The sequence below is a fragment of the Melanostigma gelatinosum genome, assembly GCF_949748355.1.
Source record: "Melanostigma gelatinosum genome assembly, chromosome: 15".
Lineage (NCBI taxonomy): Eukaryota > Metazoa > Chordata > Actinopteri > Perciformes > Zoarcidae > Melanostigma > Melanostigma gelatinosum.
This window is the reverse complement of record NC_136648.1, coordinates 10,876,444-10,897,179: the sequence shown is the minus strand read 5'-3', so window position 1 is coordinate 10,897,179 and position 20,736 is coordinate 10,876,444. Positions and strand designations below refer to the sequence as shown.

Here is a 20,736-nt window from a genome sequence, read left to right as displayed (position 1 = left end):
AGGGGGATTTCTATATTTTGATAATGTGTGAGAAGAGAAACAATAAATAAGTGAACACACACACAGTTGCTCATGCAGCTGCAAAGAATGAACTGTTTATTGTTTGTCACTTTGTCTGATGGAGGGAGGGTTTGGATCCATTCCTGGAGAAGAGTAAAGGGCAGTGTGACACCTTTTCCTTTCCTTTTATCCTGCTTGAGCACTTGCAGAGGTATTTTCATTGGAAACTTGTTGCACAGAGGTCCGCTCATGCCAACAGTCCACCTAATCTGTGTTTGCTCTGGTTCAGTCCAAGCATTATGGTTTCTGTTGTCCACTTTCACCTGCCCAAGTGATCAGTGCTATTTGGCACCATTTATCATTGAAACAAAGCGATTCTGGGGTTTTCTTTCATCACTTTCTCTTGAACTCGGGAGTGCTACCAGCTCAGTCTAGTAATCAGAGTATCCAGACCCCTGCAGGCCCCGACAGAGCAGAGAAAACTCCTTCACGATATCCTTAACGTGACGCTTGTGGGTTTGCTCCCTGGAAAAAAGAAAAAACATGATAAATAAATTTAGTTGAAACATGTTAATAACTTCATACAGAAAGACCCGAGCCGGCTGATTCTTTTCTTTTGATGGAATAAAGAGAACACAACACCTTTTGAAACAAAAACACAGATTTGATGTTTAAAAGCTGTGACGAGTGTGATCGTCACCTCAGAAGCTGCTGACGGAAGGTGTTTTTCTGCTCTGTGGAGACCTGTGCGGAGGGGAATCCTGGGGTCTGTAGTGTTTCTGTCAGCCACTGGGACAGCAGAGCTGGACAGTGTCTGTTTAGACTAAACAACACCTCAGAGAAGTGCTCCGTCAGACTGCGAGGGGACTCGCCTCCAATCGCCTGGGACACAAATAGAAGCCTTCCGTTAGAAAACAGTTTGGTGGCGGTTTGAAATGAGAGCAAACATCAGGGATGAAATGCATGCTCTGGTTTGATAAGAGGAAGTGTAGAAAAGAGAGAGTGGGTGCTCTCCAAATCAATACTCACAGTACACAGGGTAATGATTCACATTTTCTTATCTAGTTGTGTGACTCACCTGGAGTATGGTCTCAGTCAGAAGCTTGCCATCCCTCTGCAACACTTCGCCAAGCGTGGGCATGTCTTTACAACGAGGCAACAGCTCCGTCTGCCAGGTACAGACAAAAACAACAACACATGAATCTGTGAGCCCATGAGATGAAATGAGATTTTCTTTTTTCAAACTATAGCTTAGTTTGAATCGTTTGAAGTTGCACATTTCTGCCTCAACTTACAAAGAATAGCGTGGCAGCTTTCACTGTGAGCGTCTCTGGGAACTTCAGGGTCAGAATCCCTGAAAACAGATACAAAGATGTGTTTTAATGAATGCTTCAGCTGATGAGATACATGGTTGTCTCAGGCAGAATATCAAAATGATGTGAGTGAGGTTGTGTCTTGATTTTGAACACAGTCATTTGTAAAAAAGCAATGCAACATTTTAGACTGCATGGAATCAAACATGTGGGGTCATATTATCCTCTACAATTCAATTTAATCAGTTTTGATACCATTTTTCGATACCATACCATTCGATATTGAGTCATACGACCACGAGGGGTGTAAGTAACGAAATACATTTACTCTCGTAAACAAGGTATTTTTTTTTTTTTTTTTTACTTTTTTGAGTATTTTCCAAAATCAGGAATTTAACTGATGCAGCCTGCTTTGTAGCACAAGTATAGTCAGTGGCGGCTGGTCAATAGAGGGCCATGGGGCATGGCCCCACCATGAGCCACATTAAAAAAAAAGACTTTTTTTTATTTTTATAATAAATTATACAAATTGTCAATATTTGTGTTTTTGAACTATGGAATGTACCCAGTAATGTGTGTAAAATATGATATCTGCGCAAAATATATGCTTTTCCTGCTCGTCCTCTCTGCCTGTGTGCTCTCTGCTCGTGCTCTCTGTCTGTGTGCTCTCTGCTCGTGCTCTCTGTCTGTGTGCATGACACTCTGAGAACGCGCAGCTTGGGGGGCCTGATCGTTTTGGCCCAAAAGAGACGGGTCTATGAAGCAGTTTAGCCAATTGCTGATTCAAGATATAAATGAGTGACATACAATTTAGCCAATCAGCGCCCTCAAATAGATTCAGCTGTGGGCCAGAATGATCAGGCCCCCTCGCTGCGCGTTCTCGTCAGGAGAAGTCTCGACACGCGAGCACTCCTCCTCCAAGACCCGTTTGAGAGGAGAACTTTGAGGAGATTCTGCAGCCAAAGAGCTGATATCAGATCAGCCTGACCTCACAATCAGACAGCAGACTCGCGGGAAAGGGAAGCAGTACATGAAGCTTCTGTACTAGCTGTACACCAGACAGGTTAGCTAGCTGGATGACGTCATGCTAATCATTTATTTAGCTTTTTAAAACAACGGGGACAGATCCAGCACGGACAGTTACAGGAGTGAGGGATGAGGAGGTAAGGAAACATGAGAACACCAGGACACACATGGAGAACTCTGTCAACATATTAGACAAAGTGAACATCTTCTCTTCTACATAGCTGTCCTCAGTCTCATCTGCTTAACTTGGTCATGGAGGCATCAACATGTAATAGAGATGTTAAATTAACAGTGAAAACTCATCATAGCTTAATTTAACATCAGTATTCATAATTACACTTCATGTTTACTTCTCCTGATCTTTACCTCCTATAACAAGGTCCATAGGGGCATATCAATAAATGAACATGTTATATTATATTATATAAGTGTTATTTACTGATTGTTTTCGTGTTGGAATACAGGAGGAGGACAGAGCTCCACGGTGGGGGGGGGGGGGGGGGGGGGGGGGGAAATGATACGTTGAGAATGTTTGCGTTCACGGGCCACATGTGGGGTGTGGTTGTAATTTGCATTATTGTACCTGGCATACTAAATGATGCTTTGAGGCTGAGCGAGTAGAGAAGTTGAGCCAGGAGCAGGCTGTGGAGGACTTGGCGGTGCCGCGCAGACAGGTGAGTGCATCATCAACGCGGCGCTGAACTCTCTTGGGAACGTCATCGACCGCTTCGTTGCGTAGTTGCGCGTGTGCGCGCGCCACGCGGTGAAAATAATTGTCTGCTTTGGTAATGTTTTATTCTACGGTTGATTCTGAATTAATTGTCGCCCTTGTGTCCATAGCTCGTTTTATTTTTGTCTAATTCTAGTTCATTTGTATATCTATAGAATTGATCAGTTGTATGTTTTGTATAATTGATAATCAGTTTTATGCCCAGACTGCGGAGTGTCCATCTGTTGGTCTGGACAGAAGGGATCTTTGTTGCTGATGTTGTTCCAGTTGTGTAAAAGTTAACATGCAATCTATTTTGTATATTTTTGACACAAGTATTTTTACTTTTATTTGAGTAATATTAATTTAAAGTGACAGTACGTTTACTTTAGTATAGGCCCACAATATTCTAGTACTATCTCCACATCTGTGTATACAGTACAACCATATAATGATACTCACCGCAGTAAAACAGCCTTTTAACGTCCAACTGGTCAGACAGGTACATATCAGGCTTCCTTTTAAGAATCTAAATGAAGCACAAGGTAATCAGGCAAAGTTTCCTGTGAGCTGCAAACGTGCACAACAATGGACAAGAATACGCAACCCACCTGAGCATGAAGGTGCATAAATGATTCTGCAATATCAGGATGATCCCGTGGACCTGTACATTGAATATAAGATGAGACGAGACAAACGTATGTCTAAAAGTAAATTTGAATTAAGTACAGGATTTTATTACCTTGATGAAATATAGTAAGTGTGGTAGAAGTCAAAACCTCAATAAGGCTTTTGAGGTTAGAGGTGTGATGTTCCTCTCCGGCAAATATGTGAACCATCTAAACAAAATGAAAAGAGAAGGCCATATGATCCCAAAAGCATGTTAAACGTCTGAATTGCAGTTTTGAAGGGAAAATGCTTTTATTCATGCCCTGATCTGTGGGGGGTGTACCTGCCGTGCCAGATCCAATGCTGAGGCTTGTGGGAAGGCGCAATAGATCTGCCCCAGCATCTCACTCAGCTGAGCCACCATGGGCCCGAAATCATGTAGGAGGGTTCGAACTGACTTATCAAATACCCCGCACACTGCCTGGAGAGAGAGAGCTGTGAGTCAGTAAACACACAAAGATAAATCATACACACACACATACATCAGCGTACACGTACATATTTATGCAAGCATTGAAAAACCCTCCTACCTCAACTACCTCTGAGTCATCAAGCCACTTGCTGAGGATGTTCTGGATCAACGTGAACACTTGCTGTAGCACAACAACAACCTAAAAACAAAATGTGTATGTATATTTCATATAAGTATGGTTCATTTCAATATTTAGCATGTTTAGAAATATTGATGCACAAGGCCCATTCTAAGGGTTGATTCACTATTTCACTGGTGTATGAGGAAACAGCTGAGGTAATTTGATATCATTCAGATACAGTTGCTGGTGTGATTTATGTTTATGGAGCTACCCATATCCAGTTGTCTGGAGCTAAACTTACTGGATTCTGTGTGCTCTGTGAGGGAGTGGGTCTTGGGCTGGACGCTCCCTCTAAGCTGTCTGCTTGTCTGTTGATGTCCAGAGTGGTGAAGAGACTGGACAGCATCCCCAGGATGTGAACGATAGACTGTTTGTTCGTAGGATCAGGCTGTAAAGGGAGACAAAGTGGAAGGGTTTGATATGTAGCCCTGTGAAGAAGGAAAGATATTGTCGAATATGACAGCGGTTGTGTGAGTCAAGAGCAATTTTACTGCCGTTACTGTAGAAGTTGTGTCAAAAGCTGCAAAAGTGCTGCACTACAAGGAAGCCAGTGTTTTCTAAATTTGTCAACAAAGATTTGAGACCTCCCCCTGCATGCGAGTGTCTATTAGCTCAGTAAAATGTATTTCATTTTATATTTACCATGCATATTTTAAATGCAATCAACTACTTGTAATTGTGTATTTAGGCAGGTTTTTTTTTTTGTGCAATAACCGACTTTTTTAACAAAATCCATCCGTCATTTTTATCAATACAGTCAGATAAGCTTTGAGTGTACTCACATTTTAGATGATTGAAGCTAAAAGTATGATGGTAAAACATTGTAATTGCGTCGTGTGAAATGAAGGGCAATCACTTTTAATTGATCTGGTATTATTAGTATACACTGGACTACTGTCATATTATATTCAAAAGATACTTCACTCAAATTGTATATGAAAATCCATTTAAATTGTACCTTTTTATTGAAGCTGACTTACAAATTAAGTATTTCGTATGAGTACAGTGAAGTGTGTACAACTAGAGGGACAATACACTTTAAAGTAGTGCAGTAAAATACAGTATTTAACCTTCTGTACTTAATTTAGCACCAAAACAATAAAGTGCTTTGGAAGTATAGTGTTCTTGATTCATCCAATTTGTACTTGGAAAATAAGCACCTCTGCTACTTCAGGTATTATTTCAGTATTTGTGAGTTTCTGTGGAAGTTTTGTCGAGTTTCTTTGCATGTACCTCCTGCTGGGCCAGTGTATCCAGCTGCTGGACGTGAGGGGTGATGAGAGAGTGAAGTCGGCCCAGAACCTCCTCCACTGGCAGGGCGGACAGGAGGAAGCCCAGAGCCTGCATCAACCACATGCACTGGCTGCTCTGCACACACAGACACACAGATACACAATGTGTTCAGAGAGACACTTGGTGGTGCATTTGTGTGTACAGAGTAGGACAGAACTGGTGAATGTTGAAGGCTGTTTACTCACCTTATGGATTTCTTTTACCAGTACGTCCTGCAGAGGAACACGGGTGTTAATAGAAAGACCGTAATAACGCCGATGTTTTTTTAAATTTTTTTTAAAGGCTGCGTGTCTGACCTGTGACATGGTCAGGATGTCCTGAGCGTAGGGGCCGAGGTCATGTCTACACTCCCTGCAGATCCTCTTCAGGGTGGATACACTGGACACAGACAGCTCTGCTTTCACAAGGCCCTGAAGCACCATGGGTAATATGCCACCCAACATCACCGGGTGATCAGCCAGCCACTCAGCCAGGGATCCTGGCCAACACGAGGTACATGTCATGGACAGTGAGTGTAAATGGGTTTGTTGTGGTTGAGTGCAGACCAGACGGCAGAAAGACATCCATGGCCATTAATAATGCTGGTTGTAATAATGTTCGAATGTAAAACATTAAAGTCACGTGTCTGTTAGGTACCTATGGTGTACATGACAGTGTCAGCCAGCATAACGTTGCTGATGTTGATTCTGGGGATGAGACCAATAAGACCCGGGATAACGTCCGAGTAGTTCACGTCTATCGTCTCAGCTATGGACTGGAAGCCAAATAGCAGGGCCTCTGTGTCCTGAATACAGAGGAAAAAACCCGAAATGTCACGTGAGGCCACGAGAGGGGAAATACAACCGGGAGGTACAGAGTTACACAGTAAGGACGGAATGGGGGGAAATAGAATTTAAATAAGAAAATATCAGCGTTTTGTAATATCACGCAGGGAACACTTTGCAGAGATGGTAGATGTGCATGGAATGGGAGTCGGTGATGAATGACTTTACCTGCCAGACTGCTGACTGTTGTGGGTCCATCAGCTGTCTGCCCAGCCTGTCATAGAGGTTACTGAGCAGCTCTGCCCCCAGCATTTCATACACGTACATCAGAGTGTCGGAAATATCCACTCTGAAATGCAAAAGAGACGTGGAGACATAGTCGATCATCTTGCTACCATTTCCATCCACACTGGCAGACGTATCTTAACAGCTATGATATGAATTGTCATGAAATTCGGTGCAGACATGTTCTTTTGGAGCTTTCTTTTTTGTGAGAAAGGATGTAAAATCCAGTTGTAGTGCTCCTTAAGAACTTCCACTAGTTTGGTGTCTTACCTGTAAATTCGGAACTGCTCCTTGTCATCAGAAGACCAGGAGGCGTACTCGTCCTGGGAGGGATAGTGGGATTTATGTAGTAGTACGTCTACCAGTTGGAAGTAAACCGGCCTGTAGACCTGCAGGTAAACTGCCTGCTTCTCCTCCTCAAAAGACAAGATGTCATCCTGAACATGCAAGAAATATATTAGAAGGAAAGTTTGGTGTCAAACATATTCACGTTTAACAGAGATGAGTGACTTTCTATTGTCTTGTTTACATGTATTCATACATTTGGTTCACCCTACCTGCAGAGTGTACCAGAAGGTGAGTGTGAGGGAGCTGCTGGTCTCACTGACTGGGTAGTGCCCAGGGATGCCAGTGCAGAAAAGAATCATGTTAACCAAAGCCAGATACTCCTGCCAGTGCTCCACCTGTTCCAACAAAACCCTGTCGTACACAAACAAACATAAACAAAACACGCCATTTACCGAAGCCAGGTAAGTGGGTGACGGGGTGTGCGTGTGTGTACCTGGAGTGTGTTTCCCCCATAGCAACAGCAATACGACAGATACCGTGTGAGGTTTCCATGTCGCCACCCTGAGCCGCTGTCTTCAGCTGGTCATGGAGACCCAGCACCAGAGGCATCAAGTTCACCAGAGCATCAATGTACCTGCAGAGACAGGTTGTGATTCACACGCCTGGAAATTGACTGTGGCCTTAATGGATTTCTGAAGCGCCGTGTTTCTCACCTTTGGCTGTCAGGCTGCGAGATGGCATTGACTATCGTCTCCACAGCCGTGTCGAACAGCTCTGGGTTGGACAGAGCACCGAAACAGTCCTGGACCAGTTCGTGACTCTCCCCTAACGGCACGTCCAGCCCCACCCAGCTGGACAGGCAGCGTAGCACCTTCTCCTTCACCTGGTTGGAGGAGTCCTGGCTTTGGAGCAGCTGACGCAGCAAGGGACACACCACTGCCCACTCCCCAACCAGGGCCCCCCTCAGCTGGGTACGGCGCGCTTGAGCCAGCCGGCCGCTCTGGAACTCCTCTGGAAGTACGGTGAGGAGCTCCAGCAGTGCCAGGCAGTGCGCTTGAGGGTCCTGGGCAGCCTCAGAGATGCCTTCAGAGTCGGGCTTCTGCGGTTGGAAGGCCCTCACCATGTCCGCCACCGGCTGGGACCAGACCTGTGGAATTAAGTTCAGAGCCATAGAGGCCAGGGCGACACACAGCCTGGTTAGCACCATTTTGGGCCCAGAGGAGAAGTGTAGGATGTGGGAGAGGAGCTGCATCCTCAGGCTCTCATGCTGGTCTGTGGGGAGATCGCTCCAGTGATGGGAGATCTTGGTGTGGAGGGTGCTGGCGCCAAAAAACTGAACCTCTGGGAGCTGCAAAGAGACAGACTCACTGTAACAGATGGATATATACAAAATATTCACCTCCTGCAGCTCCAATCTGCACGGACAACCAACCAACCAACCAGTTTATGCTCTTGCACCCTGAAATAGTGTTTATTTGTAAAGACGTCTCGAGCAGAAGCAACGCACCTTGTCGGGGCCAAGCAGGGCCCAGCAGAACTGCCATGCCTGTGCAGAGGCCTGGGCCTGGGTCAGCCACTTCTGGGCCACATTCTTACGCTCCATGACCGGGTCAAAGTACAGCTGGTAGAGAGCCTGAGGAGCGGAGAAGAGCCAATAAAAAGGAAGCACTTGAAAGTAATTTGGTAACAACAGATAAGGATGACGATGTCTGTGGATACAAATCATAATCATAACACACATCAGTATCCCCATATTTCCTGACTGAGTAGATACAGTAATGACAATGGATGCATCTGTGTTTTGTGCAACAGGTTGTTCATCAAATCGCTGAGTTGCATGAACACACTTTAATGATGATGCATGCTGGATGTCCAATTGTTTGAATGGAGTAAAAAAATGTGTTGTCATAGCGAGTAATCCATGGCACATGGTGTTCGTTATTATTAGGACAGCATATGCTTATAAAGGTATCATGTTACAAAATGTCCAGTGTGTCCAACCTTCCTGTGGTGAACTATGATGAACCAAACTCTGTTTGAAATAGTTTTGCTGTTATTTGAGTTATTGTATTAAATACAACATATATCCAGATAAATACGAGATAATGATGCTGCTGCAACTTTTATTTTTGAAAAATTGAAATTAGCTTTCGTGTTCTGAATGGCATTACAAGCTTCATCTGTAGGCTGTAGTTAATAAACAATCATCCATGTGAAGTGGCTGATTCCTGAAACGTACCGACTCCACGTTCTCCACCGTGAACTCCAACTCCACCGGACCGTCTCCCGGATTGGCTGGAGGCTCCATCTGGCGCACCGTGAAGGTGTCTCCCCGCTGCCGTTTGAAATCCCTCCGAAATTAAAGCCTGGTCGTCAAAAAGCAGTGATTTAAAAAACGAGGAGACGCTGTCCTCGCACTGAGGACGCAGCGGGTCATTCAGCTGTCCATACAGTGCACATGTGGGCCGCGCGCTCAGGCATGACGACACGCTGACCTCTGTGGGGGCTGAAAAGTTGTTGTCTCACATTACCACCAGCGAACACTGACGCATACTCACCTACCACCGTTTAATCGCTGTCAATAACATCGCAGCAAGCCTACAATAACCACGAACACAGTAAAACTCGCGTGCGTCCAACGCTACAGCGCTCTACAACAGGCGCTCCTGACGCAGACAACTGCGCTTCTGACGCACTGGCGTCTGATTGGAGCATTGGGGGAGCAACAGCTACCGCAAACTGGTGCATGTCGGAGGAATAGATTCAGGGATGAGGTTACTGGCAGCAAACGAGGAAGAGCCGTAGAGTGAAACATTCATTTGCAGTGAGATCGGTGACGCGTGTTCGCTGAAGCGCGTGCAGCCTTCTCTACTCCCGCACGCCCGCATGCAGGCTGGCGTGCGGCCACACCCCTACTTCTCTTCTGCCCGACTCCCTCAGGATATTTTTAGCGCCGATGATGTGCCCTGTCAAATCACGTAACGGAAACAACCTCCGAGAGCTGAGAAGCGGAGTCTCTGCGAAGAGAGCCCGCTTTGCTCTGTGTTTATTGCGATCCGCATGCGAAGGCCGCGGAGGAGATGCGCTTTGAAATGAATTTGGCGTTTTGCGTGTTGGTGGTGCTTACCGGCTCATCGCAGACGAGAGGTAAGGTGTCATCCTGGTGTGTGTGTGTGTGTGTGTGTGTGTGTGTGTGTGTGTGTGTGTGTGTGTGTGTGTGTGTGTGTATGTGAGTATGTGTTTCACCTGACATCCTGCTGACGCGAGTTGGACCCGTTATCGATTCCCACATGATGCTCCAGACATGTCTATTGATCTCATGGATAGTTGACACAGAGCTGCAGGCTGATGGCTGCATTTTGATTTCGATATGTTCAGTTATTTTATTGATGTCTTATAGTTCGCTTGTTTTGATTCCTTTGTTCAAGAGATGAGCGTTTCTGTCTCCTTTTTATGATTACTCTTCATATTATGATTTCTGTTCACCAGTCATCTATTTATTTATTTATTTGAACTTTTAATAAGTAATGTGCACATTTTTTAAACGTTAATGGGTACTTAATTTAGTCTTCTCATAGTTTCTCGTTTTTATATAATTGAATGCAGGACAGCACCGAATGCATAACACTTGTGTTTGTTTGTATTTTAGCTGCAATTAGTAGATTAATCAAGCAGTTGAATGTCAGAAAAATGATCTGCAACTATTATCTTTGAAGAGCATTATTTTGAGTAATGAGTAGAAATGATCTGGTTCCCACTCCTCACATGTGAATCATTTCGCAGGGTTTTGTCTTCAATGAAGGTAAACTGCAGATATTTGTGTTTTGGACTGTTTGTTGGCCAAAGTGATATTCCACTTTATGCTCTGGGAATTCTTTTAGACACGATTTTATAGCCAAAAAAATACAATGTTCAATACCTTTTTCATATCTCTTTTATTCCACAGGTCAGAGCAGTGCCTTGCCTCCTGTCCTCACCCTGGCTGCCTTCCCGAGTTATGCTGGACGCTCAGCATCGCCTGACCTGACAGAAGATCCTGGGAGTGAGGTCGCACACACCTCAACTGAAACCATTACCAAGACCAAAGCAACAGTCCATTCAGAGGCTGCGACAAATGCAGTATCTGTAACGCACTCTGCAGTGGCTACATCTCAACACATGAATGTACCCGTCGTCATGACTGCTCCTTCACCCTCAGGTATACAAGACAAACCTGCATGCACTGTTTACATGCTGCCGCTCTCTAAAAGCTTCAAGACATAAACATGACTGTCATCAGCTCGTCAATAATTCTATAATTGTGCATATATCCTTTTCCAGTCCAGTCTGTTTACTTCACGTTCTTTTCACTCTACTTTTACATCCTGATTCTTGAAATAAATCATCCCACACATTTAAAGCTGCCTGTTTGCAAACACAGACGCTCTTTCTCAGGCTCACTGCCAGCAGCGCTCCGGGAACGTATTCCTCTCCTGACCCCTGACATTGACTGCTATGAGATTGAGAATGTGTGTCGCAACCTCATCTAAGAGATTCCCTTTTATAGATCAGATAAATATAACTCTCTACGCTGATGCCCTGTTGCCTCTTTGAGCAGCATAACAAACAACATGACATCATGCCATCCTGTTCACACGCTTGCTTTCTTATTAGCTGATGTCGTCACTTCTCTGTCTGTCCCTGTGGAGTAAGGTGTAGGTTATCCCTCTCTTCAGAAAGCTACACGTTACTTCAGTAATTACTTTAAGTTGCTTTGTGACTGAATGCAGAAAATGCACAAGGATACTCTCATTCTTACCCATTGTGCTTTGCCTACAGGAGCACTAATTACAGCCTGTCTCTTCATTCTACATGTAAATGGTAGAACGGAAGCCTTGACTTGTAATTTCCCATCGTACAAAGTTCCTTGAACACACCCCCTTTCCCAGCTGTCAGCATGAGCTGTGGAACTTGATGTAAAGAGCCACGTGCTTATAGTGGAGTAACAATATACTCATGTTGAAAGAGGGAAAAGGCAGGTGTGTATATTCACCAGTTTCATAGAGAAAATGAAAGCAGTGACTTAAAAGAAAACAAAAAAACTCCTGTGAATTGTTATGCAGTAGAACGGTCCTACAATAGCTTTGTGAAACTTCCAACTGTGTTCACCAGGCCTCCCACGAACAATTATTTTCATTCTCGGTTCATCTCCTGATCATTTTCTCGGTTATGTCAATAATAGATTGGTCTGTAAAATGTGAAGTTCCCTGAACTCGTATTTCATGTTTTCAAATGTCTGGTTTTCTCCGTCCAAACCCGGAGCACATTAAGTTCACTCAAAGAGCTAAAAACAAAACAGGAAATATTCATAAGAAGCTAACTCGTAAATTATTGCCATTTTTTGCAACAGCTCAAACAATTAATTGATGATCAAAATCGCTGCCAATAAATATTCTGCCGATCATCGAGATCTAGTTTTAGATTTTTGTGTTGTTAAATCCATCAACACCGCAATACTTCATGCATATCTTTGCATGGTGACTTACAGCGGAGTGTTTGGCACATTCTTACAGACACATGTGGTTTATCTGAATCAGCCACTGCAAAACTGGAAAGATGCCGTAGTGAGCATCCACCACCATTAGTATGCTGCATGAAAATACAAACAAGTTAACAGTATATCTGTGTTAATGTCAGTGGGAGTGATCAGTTTCTATTAACAGGGTTTTGTGGCGTTACATCAGTGTGCTGTGTGTACGGTTCGTTTCCTTTGAAGAATTCTCTGTGCTGTTTTGATACAGCGCTGCCTTCACATCCCCACTTTCAGCTGCCGCAGACTACCTTTCATCTGCGCCGCCTGTACAGAGCACCACCCCTCCACCGCACATCTCAACCGCTGATGGCAGAGCCATTGTGACCACGGAGCCCTTCACCACCTCTTCATCTCAGCCTGCCCACACAGTGCAGGATCCGAGCTCCACAGCCCACGCCTCCGCCATCCGGCCACAGTCTGAGTCACGGACCACAGCCTCCACACAGCCGACAACCACAGGACACCTGACCTCCGCTCCAGGCCGGGGTCCCGCTGGGCCCACGTACCAGGACGTGCCATCTGAACTCAATGTGGGAGATGAAGGTAAGGTGATGAGAGTAATGTTATTCATTTTGTGTCTTACAACTGTGTTAACTGTTTTGTTCCGGTTGTCCGTTCGTGTGTCATTTAGACCTCAAGGGGCCCCGCTACCGCTCAAGCTCCCCTCTAGATCCCCTGCTGGCTGGCCTGCTGTCAGTGTTCATCGTCACCACCGCTATCGTCTTCGTCATCCTCTTCCTCAAGTTCCGCCAGCAGACAAACCACCCAGAGTTCCATCGGCTTCAGGATCTACCCATGGTGAGATAAATACATGTATTACAATACAGTAAGCTTGTGATTAAAGGGGCACTTCAGCATTTGTTTTTCAGTTTACTTGTCCTGAGGGAGAATAAGCTCAGTTTGGCTTTAGATTTTGTTATGAACTGGAGGTGTAGAGTTTGAAACAAGTGATTAACCAGGCAATGAGGGTAACAAAAGACTGCAGTTGCATTTTGGGAAATGTAGGATCTGGGGGTGTGGGAGCTTGACCCAGACTGTGAATGGGATTGTGCTTAGAGTTTAGTAGTCTTGAGTCTTCTTGTTATTACATGAGCTTCAAGTTTTCAGAATTGTGTGCATGGTTACATCTTTTATGTGTATAAAGTCAAAAGGTCACCACAGACACCCAGTTTGTAATACTGCAAATATATAAATATTGCAATACTTTCATCAGTGGGCAGCGATATATATTTTAAATGAAAATCTTCAAGATTGCCAAAACTTTCTGGCATTGCCGTATTACATTGTGGCGCTGTGAATTGAAACTATAAATCCCCCAGCTCACTGTTTGTAAAATCAGCTGTGAACTTTAAAATATCAACTCTTCTATCCCCTTTGTCTTAAATCACTCTCATGAAGGTCAGTGGTGCAGCTAATTAAACATAGAAACTATAGAATCCTGCTCTTTGAATGTATAAACACATGCAAGGGGACATTTTCAGAGGAGAAACAGACACAAACATACAAAATCAAGTCAGTCAGTTCTTTCAGTTACATATGACATTTATTCCCATAACTCCTTATGCTTATCTTAAATATCCTCGTATAAGCATTGACCTACTCTCACCTTTTTGTAAACTTATTCTTCTCCAGGATGATTTGATGGAGGACACGCCACTCTCCAGGTACACCTACTGATGGACGCATCCTCAGTCACTTCCACGACTCAGAGAACAGAAACAAAGCAGACACCAAAGGAAGACCAGTGTGGATCTCAGAAAAGCCTTTGCCTGGATGCTGCTGCATCACTGCAGATGAGTTTTGGGTTAGTGATAGAAAAATATATTTATCTGTGGTTCCATGAGAAGGATCCATTGAGTCTTTTAAATCGGAGGTTTCAGAGGCACTTTTTTCCACATTCCCTTTAAATTTCCAGAGATCTTCAGCCTAGTGGAGACTTGTTTGTGCTTCTGCACCCCTGACTTACTCCCTCATATGCACAGCACTTTAATGTGGCTTGAATGGCCGCAGTGCCCTCTAGGGGCCATTTGAGGTAATGTGGATCAAGGTTGCATGAAGTCCTCCAATGAAAGACAACCTCAGGTTATCCAGCAAGAAATAGGAGAGCGAGAGACGCATGGGAAAGTTGCCAACATGCTTAAAATATTTAAGGCATATAAATTATGATCCCTTAGGTGACCAAATATGAGTGAAGTGCACTTTCACGCCAAACTGCCAGGTTAGTAGTGTTGTCTTAAAGCTGAGGTCTTGATTATGAAGTTCAAAAGCCATAACTTTGGAAAAACAGACAAAGAATATCGTACAGTAGAAGCCAAATCTAATTCAGTTGCTCAAATGCATTATTCAACTTACGTGTGGAAAATATTCTTGTTGCAACCACATGTGTTATGGAAGTTTTATCATGGTCCAATTCTGGTCTTTAAAACAGTTATTCTGTTTTCAATGAATGTTTAATCCACACTAAGAAGAGACCTTGCTCCACGAAATAAACACTTAACAGCAGCAATTTGTAAAATTAAAACAAAATCTTGTTAAGAGTTGTAAAATGCATATTTAGAAATGCATTTCTTTCTGCACATGGTGTTTGTTCAAATGCTTTGAGTGGAGAAGAGGTGCAGTTTAGATTGTTATCTGTATTAGCTGGTGTATCATGCAAATGTGCTGGAACTAAGCTGTTGTATCAGTTTCTACCGATAGTATTCAGAGTTATTTTACTGTTAAGTGCCAACAGTGATGTATGATTGAATGTCATTGAAATGTGTACTGTAAGAAATTGATATGAAGATTTCCCGTTTGATAATAAATCAGAAATCATGATACTGTAGTCAATAGCAGGTGGCCGAGTTCTTCTGCATTATGCCGAGTCATTGTGGCGGCTATTGTCTTTCGCAGTTGGTTGTGTGCAGACATACAAATCCACCTGCCTCAACAAGTAATGTGGACTTTGAACAATTGCACAGCTTAAAAAGAAAGCCGCTCCCTTAAACAAACGTTGCAGTTATCAAAACCTCAGTCAATAAATACCTTTTCAACACGCAATAAATAAATAAAGCACAAGATAATTTATAACCAACGTATGTTTAATATTCGTATGACCAGCCAAAACCCTGTTTACAGTACAAGACAAAGACACAAAAATAAAGAAATATATCTTATGTCTTGTGGCCAACTACTTCAGAAATCAGGGTGCAGGTGAAAACACTATCAAGACAAACTGACAGATCGTGCATGTAGACTACTCCCCAGCCATCAGCCTGAAGGAGAACTGGTCAGGTCACTGAACATGAATGTCACCTGCCTTCAAATGTTGAATTGGTCAGCGGTTAGCATATGTGTTGCAAAGTATACGGGTTATGAAGCTGCTTTGATTATAAAGTGGTTGACTAGGTGAGCCCACCCTGAAGACTTCGTCATTAGCAAGAGTTAGTGGCACAGAAGGGATTCCTCAGTGGTCGCGTCCAGCCAAGCAGGGTGCGGCCGAAGCAGACGGTGGTCAGCATCATCCCGAGCAGAGCCACGTTCCCAAACGAGCCCCACATCCTTTTTTTAGGATCTGATTGAGATGGAAAGTATTAATAGCACATTTGCAACCTGCTTTACGTCACAAAAGCAGAAGCTGTAAATGAAACAGGGACTGCTCCACATTTTCTTACCTCCTGTAGAGTACCCATATGCGTACACCTCTCTGCTTATGATCCATACAACTCCAAGTCCACTGGCGAGACGCTGTTGTAACCAGACACACAAGTAAAAGGTAACACACTTATGACAGGATTCTAGAATTACAATTTTTTTTTAAAGTAAACATTTCCTTCAGAAACCCTGCATATCATTATATTAGTTTAAAACGACAGCATTAGGCCGACTCTAATTTTGTGCTTTAATTGCTGAAGATTTATTACATACATATATAGATATGCATACAGGTATGCTGGTGTTGAGTAAGTATGACATTGCAAAAAGAAACTTACCGGACAATGCAAACCACTAACTGCCAGGCAGAAAAGGAAGGAGGGATGGATCTCCAGGCTGGTGAGAGGTTACAACCGCATGTTAACTTTCACCTCTTTTCCCATTGTTACTATGAATCACGAGAGCGTGGCGCAACAGCACTCTAGAGGGTGCAAAGCTAAGTTGCATTGCTCATACATACGTGTTTTGGTGTGCACGCTGGATGCAGTTAAAAATGGTTCCAGTTTCTGAGTCGTCACTGTACATCTGAGGATACTGCAAGTGAAGACAAGTTTATTTGTATAGGCAATTCAAAGTGCTTTACATGAGCCACAGAAAGACACCGCTCAAGCATAAAACTATGCCAGCGGACTGTGGACTTGTTGAGGTGCAGCTCTTAAACAGTATGATTGAGAGAGTGGCATACATGCATGCATACATGCATGCATACATACATGCATACATACATGCATGCATACATGCATACATAAACCAATGATCTGCTCACGTTTACGTTGTACTTCTTGCGGGCTTTGCCAACTTTAATGGCCAGATGTGTAACCATCGCTATACTGGCAACGCCAGTCAACACCACATATCCGTATTCTTTGGAAAGCACAACCATCCTGGCAATCTTGAGAGAGAGGAAGAGAAAAAAAAAAACCTGAATTAGTTTGAGTTATTTCCATAAAAATGTGCATACATGTACAGGCGTATATATTGTTGTCATTTCAGCTTTTGACTCATTTTGAAAGTAATACCTCTTACTTTTAGAGTTTAGCTTAACTCTTAGTATTTTTTTTCATAGATAAGAAATCAGGGGAAACGCAAACAGGAGAAAGAGGCTGTAAAAAACACACCGGAGAGCACGGGCGCATGAAAGGCAAAAGGTCAAATGAGGACACCGACGACGCCATCAAGGTTAGACCAACAAGTTTGAGAGGATAACATACAAAAAGTTTACCTTAAAGATGTAGCTCGTGTGAAAAACAGCGACTGACCGATATCACTAAAGCGTCCAAAAAACCTACTCGACTGTGTTTCCGGGTGCGTCTGTCTCTTTATACGTTCACGGTGTGCGTCATGCGTAAAGGCTTACGTAACACTATGGTAACACAAGGGCGTGGTGTGCCGCCTGTGGCCCACTGCAGTCTGCCGTTTATGAAAATGATTTTTTCCTTAAACTTGTGTTAAATGTCACGAGAACACCCGGTTCGCTCTACGATACAGTGCTCTGCAGAAACGTTTCCTGAAATAATCAGTTCAATTTTTCTGACATGCGCACTAGACCAAGAAAGACATTTATGTTTTACTCCACTTTATTTATTTTTTACATTATTTAGTTGCGCGTTACTTTACAAACATTTTAAAAACAAAACATGTTGGCATTTTACTACATGATGCACTAATATAGATTCAACTACCCAACAATATCATTTTTATGAAATTACCTCCATCTCAACCAGCTCTGTGGCGGCATCAATAATATTGATCATACACTCATATAATATATGACAGTATAAACTTACAACAGCATTTTTAAGCACTATAAGTCATTTGCAAGTGGCTGCAACAATACTACTTATGTATTTTTACTTCAGTGAGATTTTCAGTGTAGTGCAAAATTTGAATTAAATGTATGGGCCTTATCTCTATTCTTTGCTTTTTTTGCGAATAGTTTTACTTTAACAGGTTTCACATTTCTTTTATTATGAAGATTTATCTTTGCTTGAGTAGATTATTCAATATGGTTAATTATAGAAGATATTGCAGATATAAAGTGAGGATTTGTTTCATAGGATTTTTGGTGATACCACTTCATCTGACAGTGTCAACTTCTACGGCCTTTTTTATGACAGACATTTTCACTTGACATGACAAGAAAAGCACAGGTGCAAGTAATGACATTAATGATGACTCCATCCAAGCTGTGCCAGGGAGCAAGTTCACAACACCAGGGCTCTGATCATGGTAAACCAATGGAGGGCTGCCAACAATCTGCCCTGCTTTGAAGTGACCAAGGATCTCAAAGAACACCGTTTCCTGTATCACATATCAGGTCAGGTTGAGACATGCAAAGCCCTGTCAGTGGTGTCCCTTGTTCAGCAGGCCAAGAGTCACTTCTACACTGTTATGTTATATTTTGTTATGTCACTCAAACAACAATTTGGTGCTGTGGTGATTGTTTTTTTTGTCTTTGTCTTTTTGACAAAACAGGTCTTATGAATGCAGAGTAACCATAAAGATAAAAATGCAGGACAACTTCTTGCAAAGGTAAAATGTGACTGACGTGCTCTAAAATGAGGGATTACAGTCCTCTACATTTTGCAATTCTGTCTAATGTAGAACACTGAACAATGTTTGAGGTGAATCAAGGCCATGCTTCGGCAAACAGGTTGAGAGTGGAGATTATGTTTACAATGGCAACAGGCACACAGCCAGAACTGGTTTTACTGCCCGCATGTAAAGTCAGTGTTGCCCTCAGGACCTTCCTGGTTGGTTCATTATGTAGTTCGCAATTTTAAAGGTCTATTCTTTGACCCAATAATATACAATTTCCCCCTTTTGTTTCCCTTGAAGAAGCTTTTAGTCATCTTCTTCTGCAGTATCATGTTGTTCCAACGATGAAGATATTCAAACCTAATACTCCAGGCTATATGGCACCATTCCATTGAGTGGAAATAATCATGTCTAGACATATTTGATATCTTTAGCAACTTTGTGATCTCCCCTCGAGTTTAAGATTAAAGTTCTTTGGGTTTGAGCAATGCTTAAGTGAACTCAATGAGATAAGAGTGGGCCAGTTCTTCTTCAGAGGTTAAAGAATTAATTGGTACTTTATGTGTACTCAAAAATAATAAAGCAGATTGAATCTTCCAATGCATGGGTTTTGGGTAATTAATGCGAACCATGCATCCGAAAAGAAAGTATATGAGCTGATTTCTGCACGGCAGCTTCTCGCTGAGTAAAACATTACCAAGTGTTCGTCACTAGATGTCCTCATGAAGTCACTGAATTTCCTTGACACAAAACAGCTGTGTGGATGAGTTCAGTCCACAGGACGGCAAGTGTGAAAAAGCATTAGGTTGCGCATGCCTACGGGCCTCCTGCTCTATTTTCGACACCAGGGAATGCATAGAGGGAAAAGATTCCACCTCATCCTGTGAGAGAGGAAAAGAGTGAGCGGGGTCAGTGTGCAGTGGGTTGTTGACTGTCGACTCCGGGTAGTTTTCACGGACTGTCAGCGGCACATCTGTCCTCCTCCTCCATCATGCTGATTCAGCACTTCAACACCTACACAGAGAACCAATAATAGACTCAGGACTCATACTGAGACCGGAGTGAGGAGGAAATCAACTGCTGCCTGAGACCACCCTGTCCCATCTCATCCCATCATCCGCTGTCTGCTTGGGTTCAATTGAATACGGGGGGCTGATATGTCAGACGTTGTTGAAAAAGCCACATATAGGTCTGAGTCGTGTAGCTGGCTGCTAGGGATCCCCCTCTTAACACATTGTTATCACTGCCCAGCTCTCTTGTTTCCAGAGCCTAAAACCCATGTGATCTGATCATATATGCTTCAAGTGTCAGGTGCACCTGCTTTTGTTCCACCTCCACACACACACCTGAGGCAGGCTGACAAAAGGTGTACAACACACATACCCACAAAGAGATGTTTCCATATACAGAATTCACATACAACACACACCTGAGCCATAGATTGATCACTGTGCCTGCAGCTGGAGCATTCACCTGTTTTACTTTGGGTTGCATGCATCCCATTCATTTTGACTTTACTTCCATTAGCTCTGCTGCCCAGAGATTCTCCTCTCGCTCCAGCACACTCCAAAGCGTGAGATCGCTCCACAACGCACTCCCACCCCTACCCGCGCGGAGGTTAGTGCCCCCCCCCCCCCGCACCTATATTTGGATTCAGTTTCGGAGAGCGAGAGGATGGCAAACATGTAGTGGAACAACTGACCGTGACCATTGCAAGCAGCACAGCATGAGAGGACGTTGTGAGCGCTTACAGTAGCTTTGTTTCGACGGGAGAATCAGGATAAATAGATGCACTTTGAAACTGCATGAAGGCATCTTGTTGTCAAGTTCCAACCAGTGGATGCGCGCCGGATCCAGAACCAACGACAGGATGAACTGAGACATTGTGCGCAAGAGTTTTGCCACGGGCAAGCGTTAGGTTTGACCTCTGTGTAAATTATTTCTGAGACAAACAGCTTGGTTAGGATGTATCAATGAAGAACGTGACCGCGCC

General features: G+C 43.4%; 3 protein-coding genes across 3 annotated transcripts; 1 reads left to right on the top strand and 2 right to left on the bottom strand.

Annotated features, from left to right (window-relative positions):
- Positions 1–7: 7 nt before the first annotated feature.
- LOC306789192 (importin-13-like) lies at positions 8–9,867 on the bottom strand. The gene is made up of 21 exons (XM_079285014.1): positions 9,180–9,867; positions 8,448–8,573; positions 7,654–8,288; positions 7,434–7,574; positions 7,210–7,351; positions 6,923–7,089; positions 6,596–6,716; positions 6,240–6,387; positions 5,900–6,081; positions 5,789–5,815; positions 5,544–5,678; positions 4,552–4,698; positions 4,248–4,328; positions 4,001–4,138; positions 3,791–3,887; positions 3,660–3,712; positions 3,511–3,577; positions 1,296–1,354; positions 1,079–1,168; positions 701–882; positions 8–525 (listed from the first exon to the last, which is right to left on the bottom strand). The coding sequence occupies exons 1-21, from the start codon at positions 9,246–9,248 to the stop codon at positions 432–434; spliced, it is 2,901 nt and encodes a 966-aa protein (XP_079141140.1). The 5' UTR covers positions 9,249–9,867; the 3' UTR covers positions 8–431.
- LOC306789194 (uncharacterized protein) lies at positions 9,868–15,298 on the top strand. Its single transcript, XM_079285016.1, has 5 exons — positions 9,868–10,087; positions 10,887–11,138; positions 12,747–13,055; positions 13,144–13,310; positions 14,145–15,298. Exons 1-5 carry the CDS (start codon positions 10,021–10,023, stop codon positions 14,187–14,189), a joined length of 840 nt encoding a protein of 279 aa, XP_079141142.1. The 5' UTR covers positions 9,868–10,020; the 3' UTR covers positions 14,190–15,298.
- A 273-nt stretch (positions 15,299–15,571) lies between these two features.
- Positions 15,572–17,569, bottom strand: mgst3a (microsomal glutathione S-transferase 3a). The gene is made up of 6 exons (XM_079284703.1): positions 17,428–17,569; positions 16,972–17,097; positions 16,666–16,739; positions 16,484–16,541; positions 16,166–16,238; positions 15,572–16,065 (listed from the first exon to the last, which is right to left on the bottom strand). The coding sequence occupies exons 2-6, from the start codon at positions 17,086–17,088 to the stop codon at positions 15,926–15,928; spliced, it is 462 nt and encodes a 153-aa protein (XP_079140829.1). The 5' UTR covers positions 17,089–17,097; positions 17,428–17,569; the 3' UTR covers positions 15,572–15,925.
- Between the last annotated feature and the right edge of the window lie 3,167 nt (positions 17,570–20,736).

Coding starts and splice junctions, on each gene's coding strand:
- LOC306789194 (XM_079285016.1), top strand. CDS start 10,021: ATGCGCTTTGAAATGAATTTGGCGTTTTGCGTGTTGGTGGTGCTTACC. Junction 10,088..10,886: donor CGGCTCATCGCAGACGAGAG/GTAAGGTGTCAT, acceptor TTTATTCCACAG/GTCAGAGCAGTGCCTTGCCT. Junction 13,056..13,143: donor ACTCAATGTGGGAGATGAAG/GTAAGGTGATGA, acceptor TGTGTCATTTAG/ACCTCAAGGGGCCCCGCTAC.
- LOC306789192 (XM_079285014.1), bottom strand. CDS start 9,248: ATGGAGCCTCCAGCCAATCCGGGAGACGGTCCGGTGGAGTTGGAGTTC. Junction 4,699..5,543: donor ATACACTGGCCCAGCAGGAG/GTACATGCAAAG, acceptor CTCCCTTTACAG/CCTGATCCTACGAACAAACA. Junction 1,169..1,295: donor AAGCTGCCACGCTATTCTTT/GTAAGTTGAGGC, acceptor TGTACCTGGCAG/ACGGAGCTGTTGCCTCGTTG.
- mgst3a (XM_079284703.1), bottom strand. CDS start 17,088: ATGGTTGTGCTTTCCAAAGAATACGGATATGTGGTGTTGACTGGCGTT. Junction 16,740..16,971: donor GCAAGAAGTACAACGTAAAC/GTGAGCAGATCA, acceptor CTTCACTTGCAG/TATCCTCAGATGTACAGTGA. Junction 16,542..16,665: donor CAGCGTGCACACCAAAACAC/GTATGTATGAGC, acceptor ACCTCTCACCAG/CCTGGAGATCCATCCCTCCT.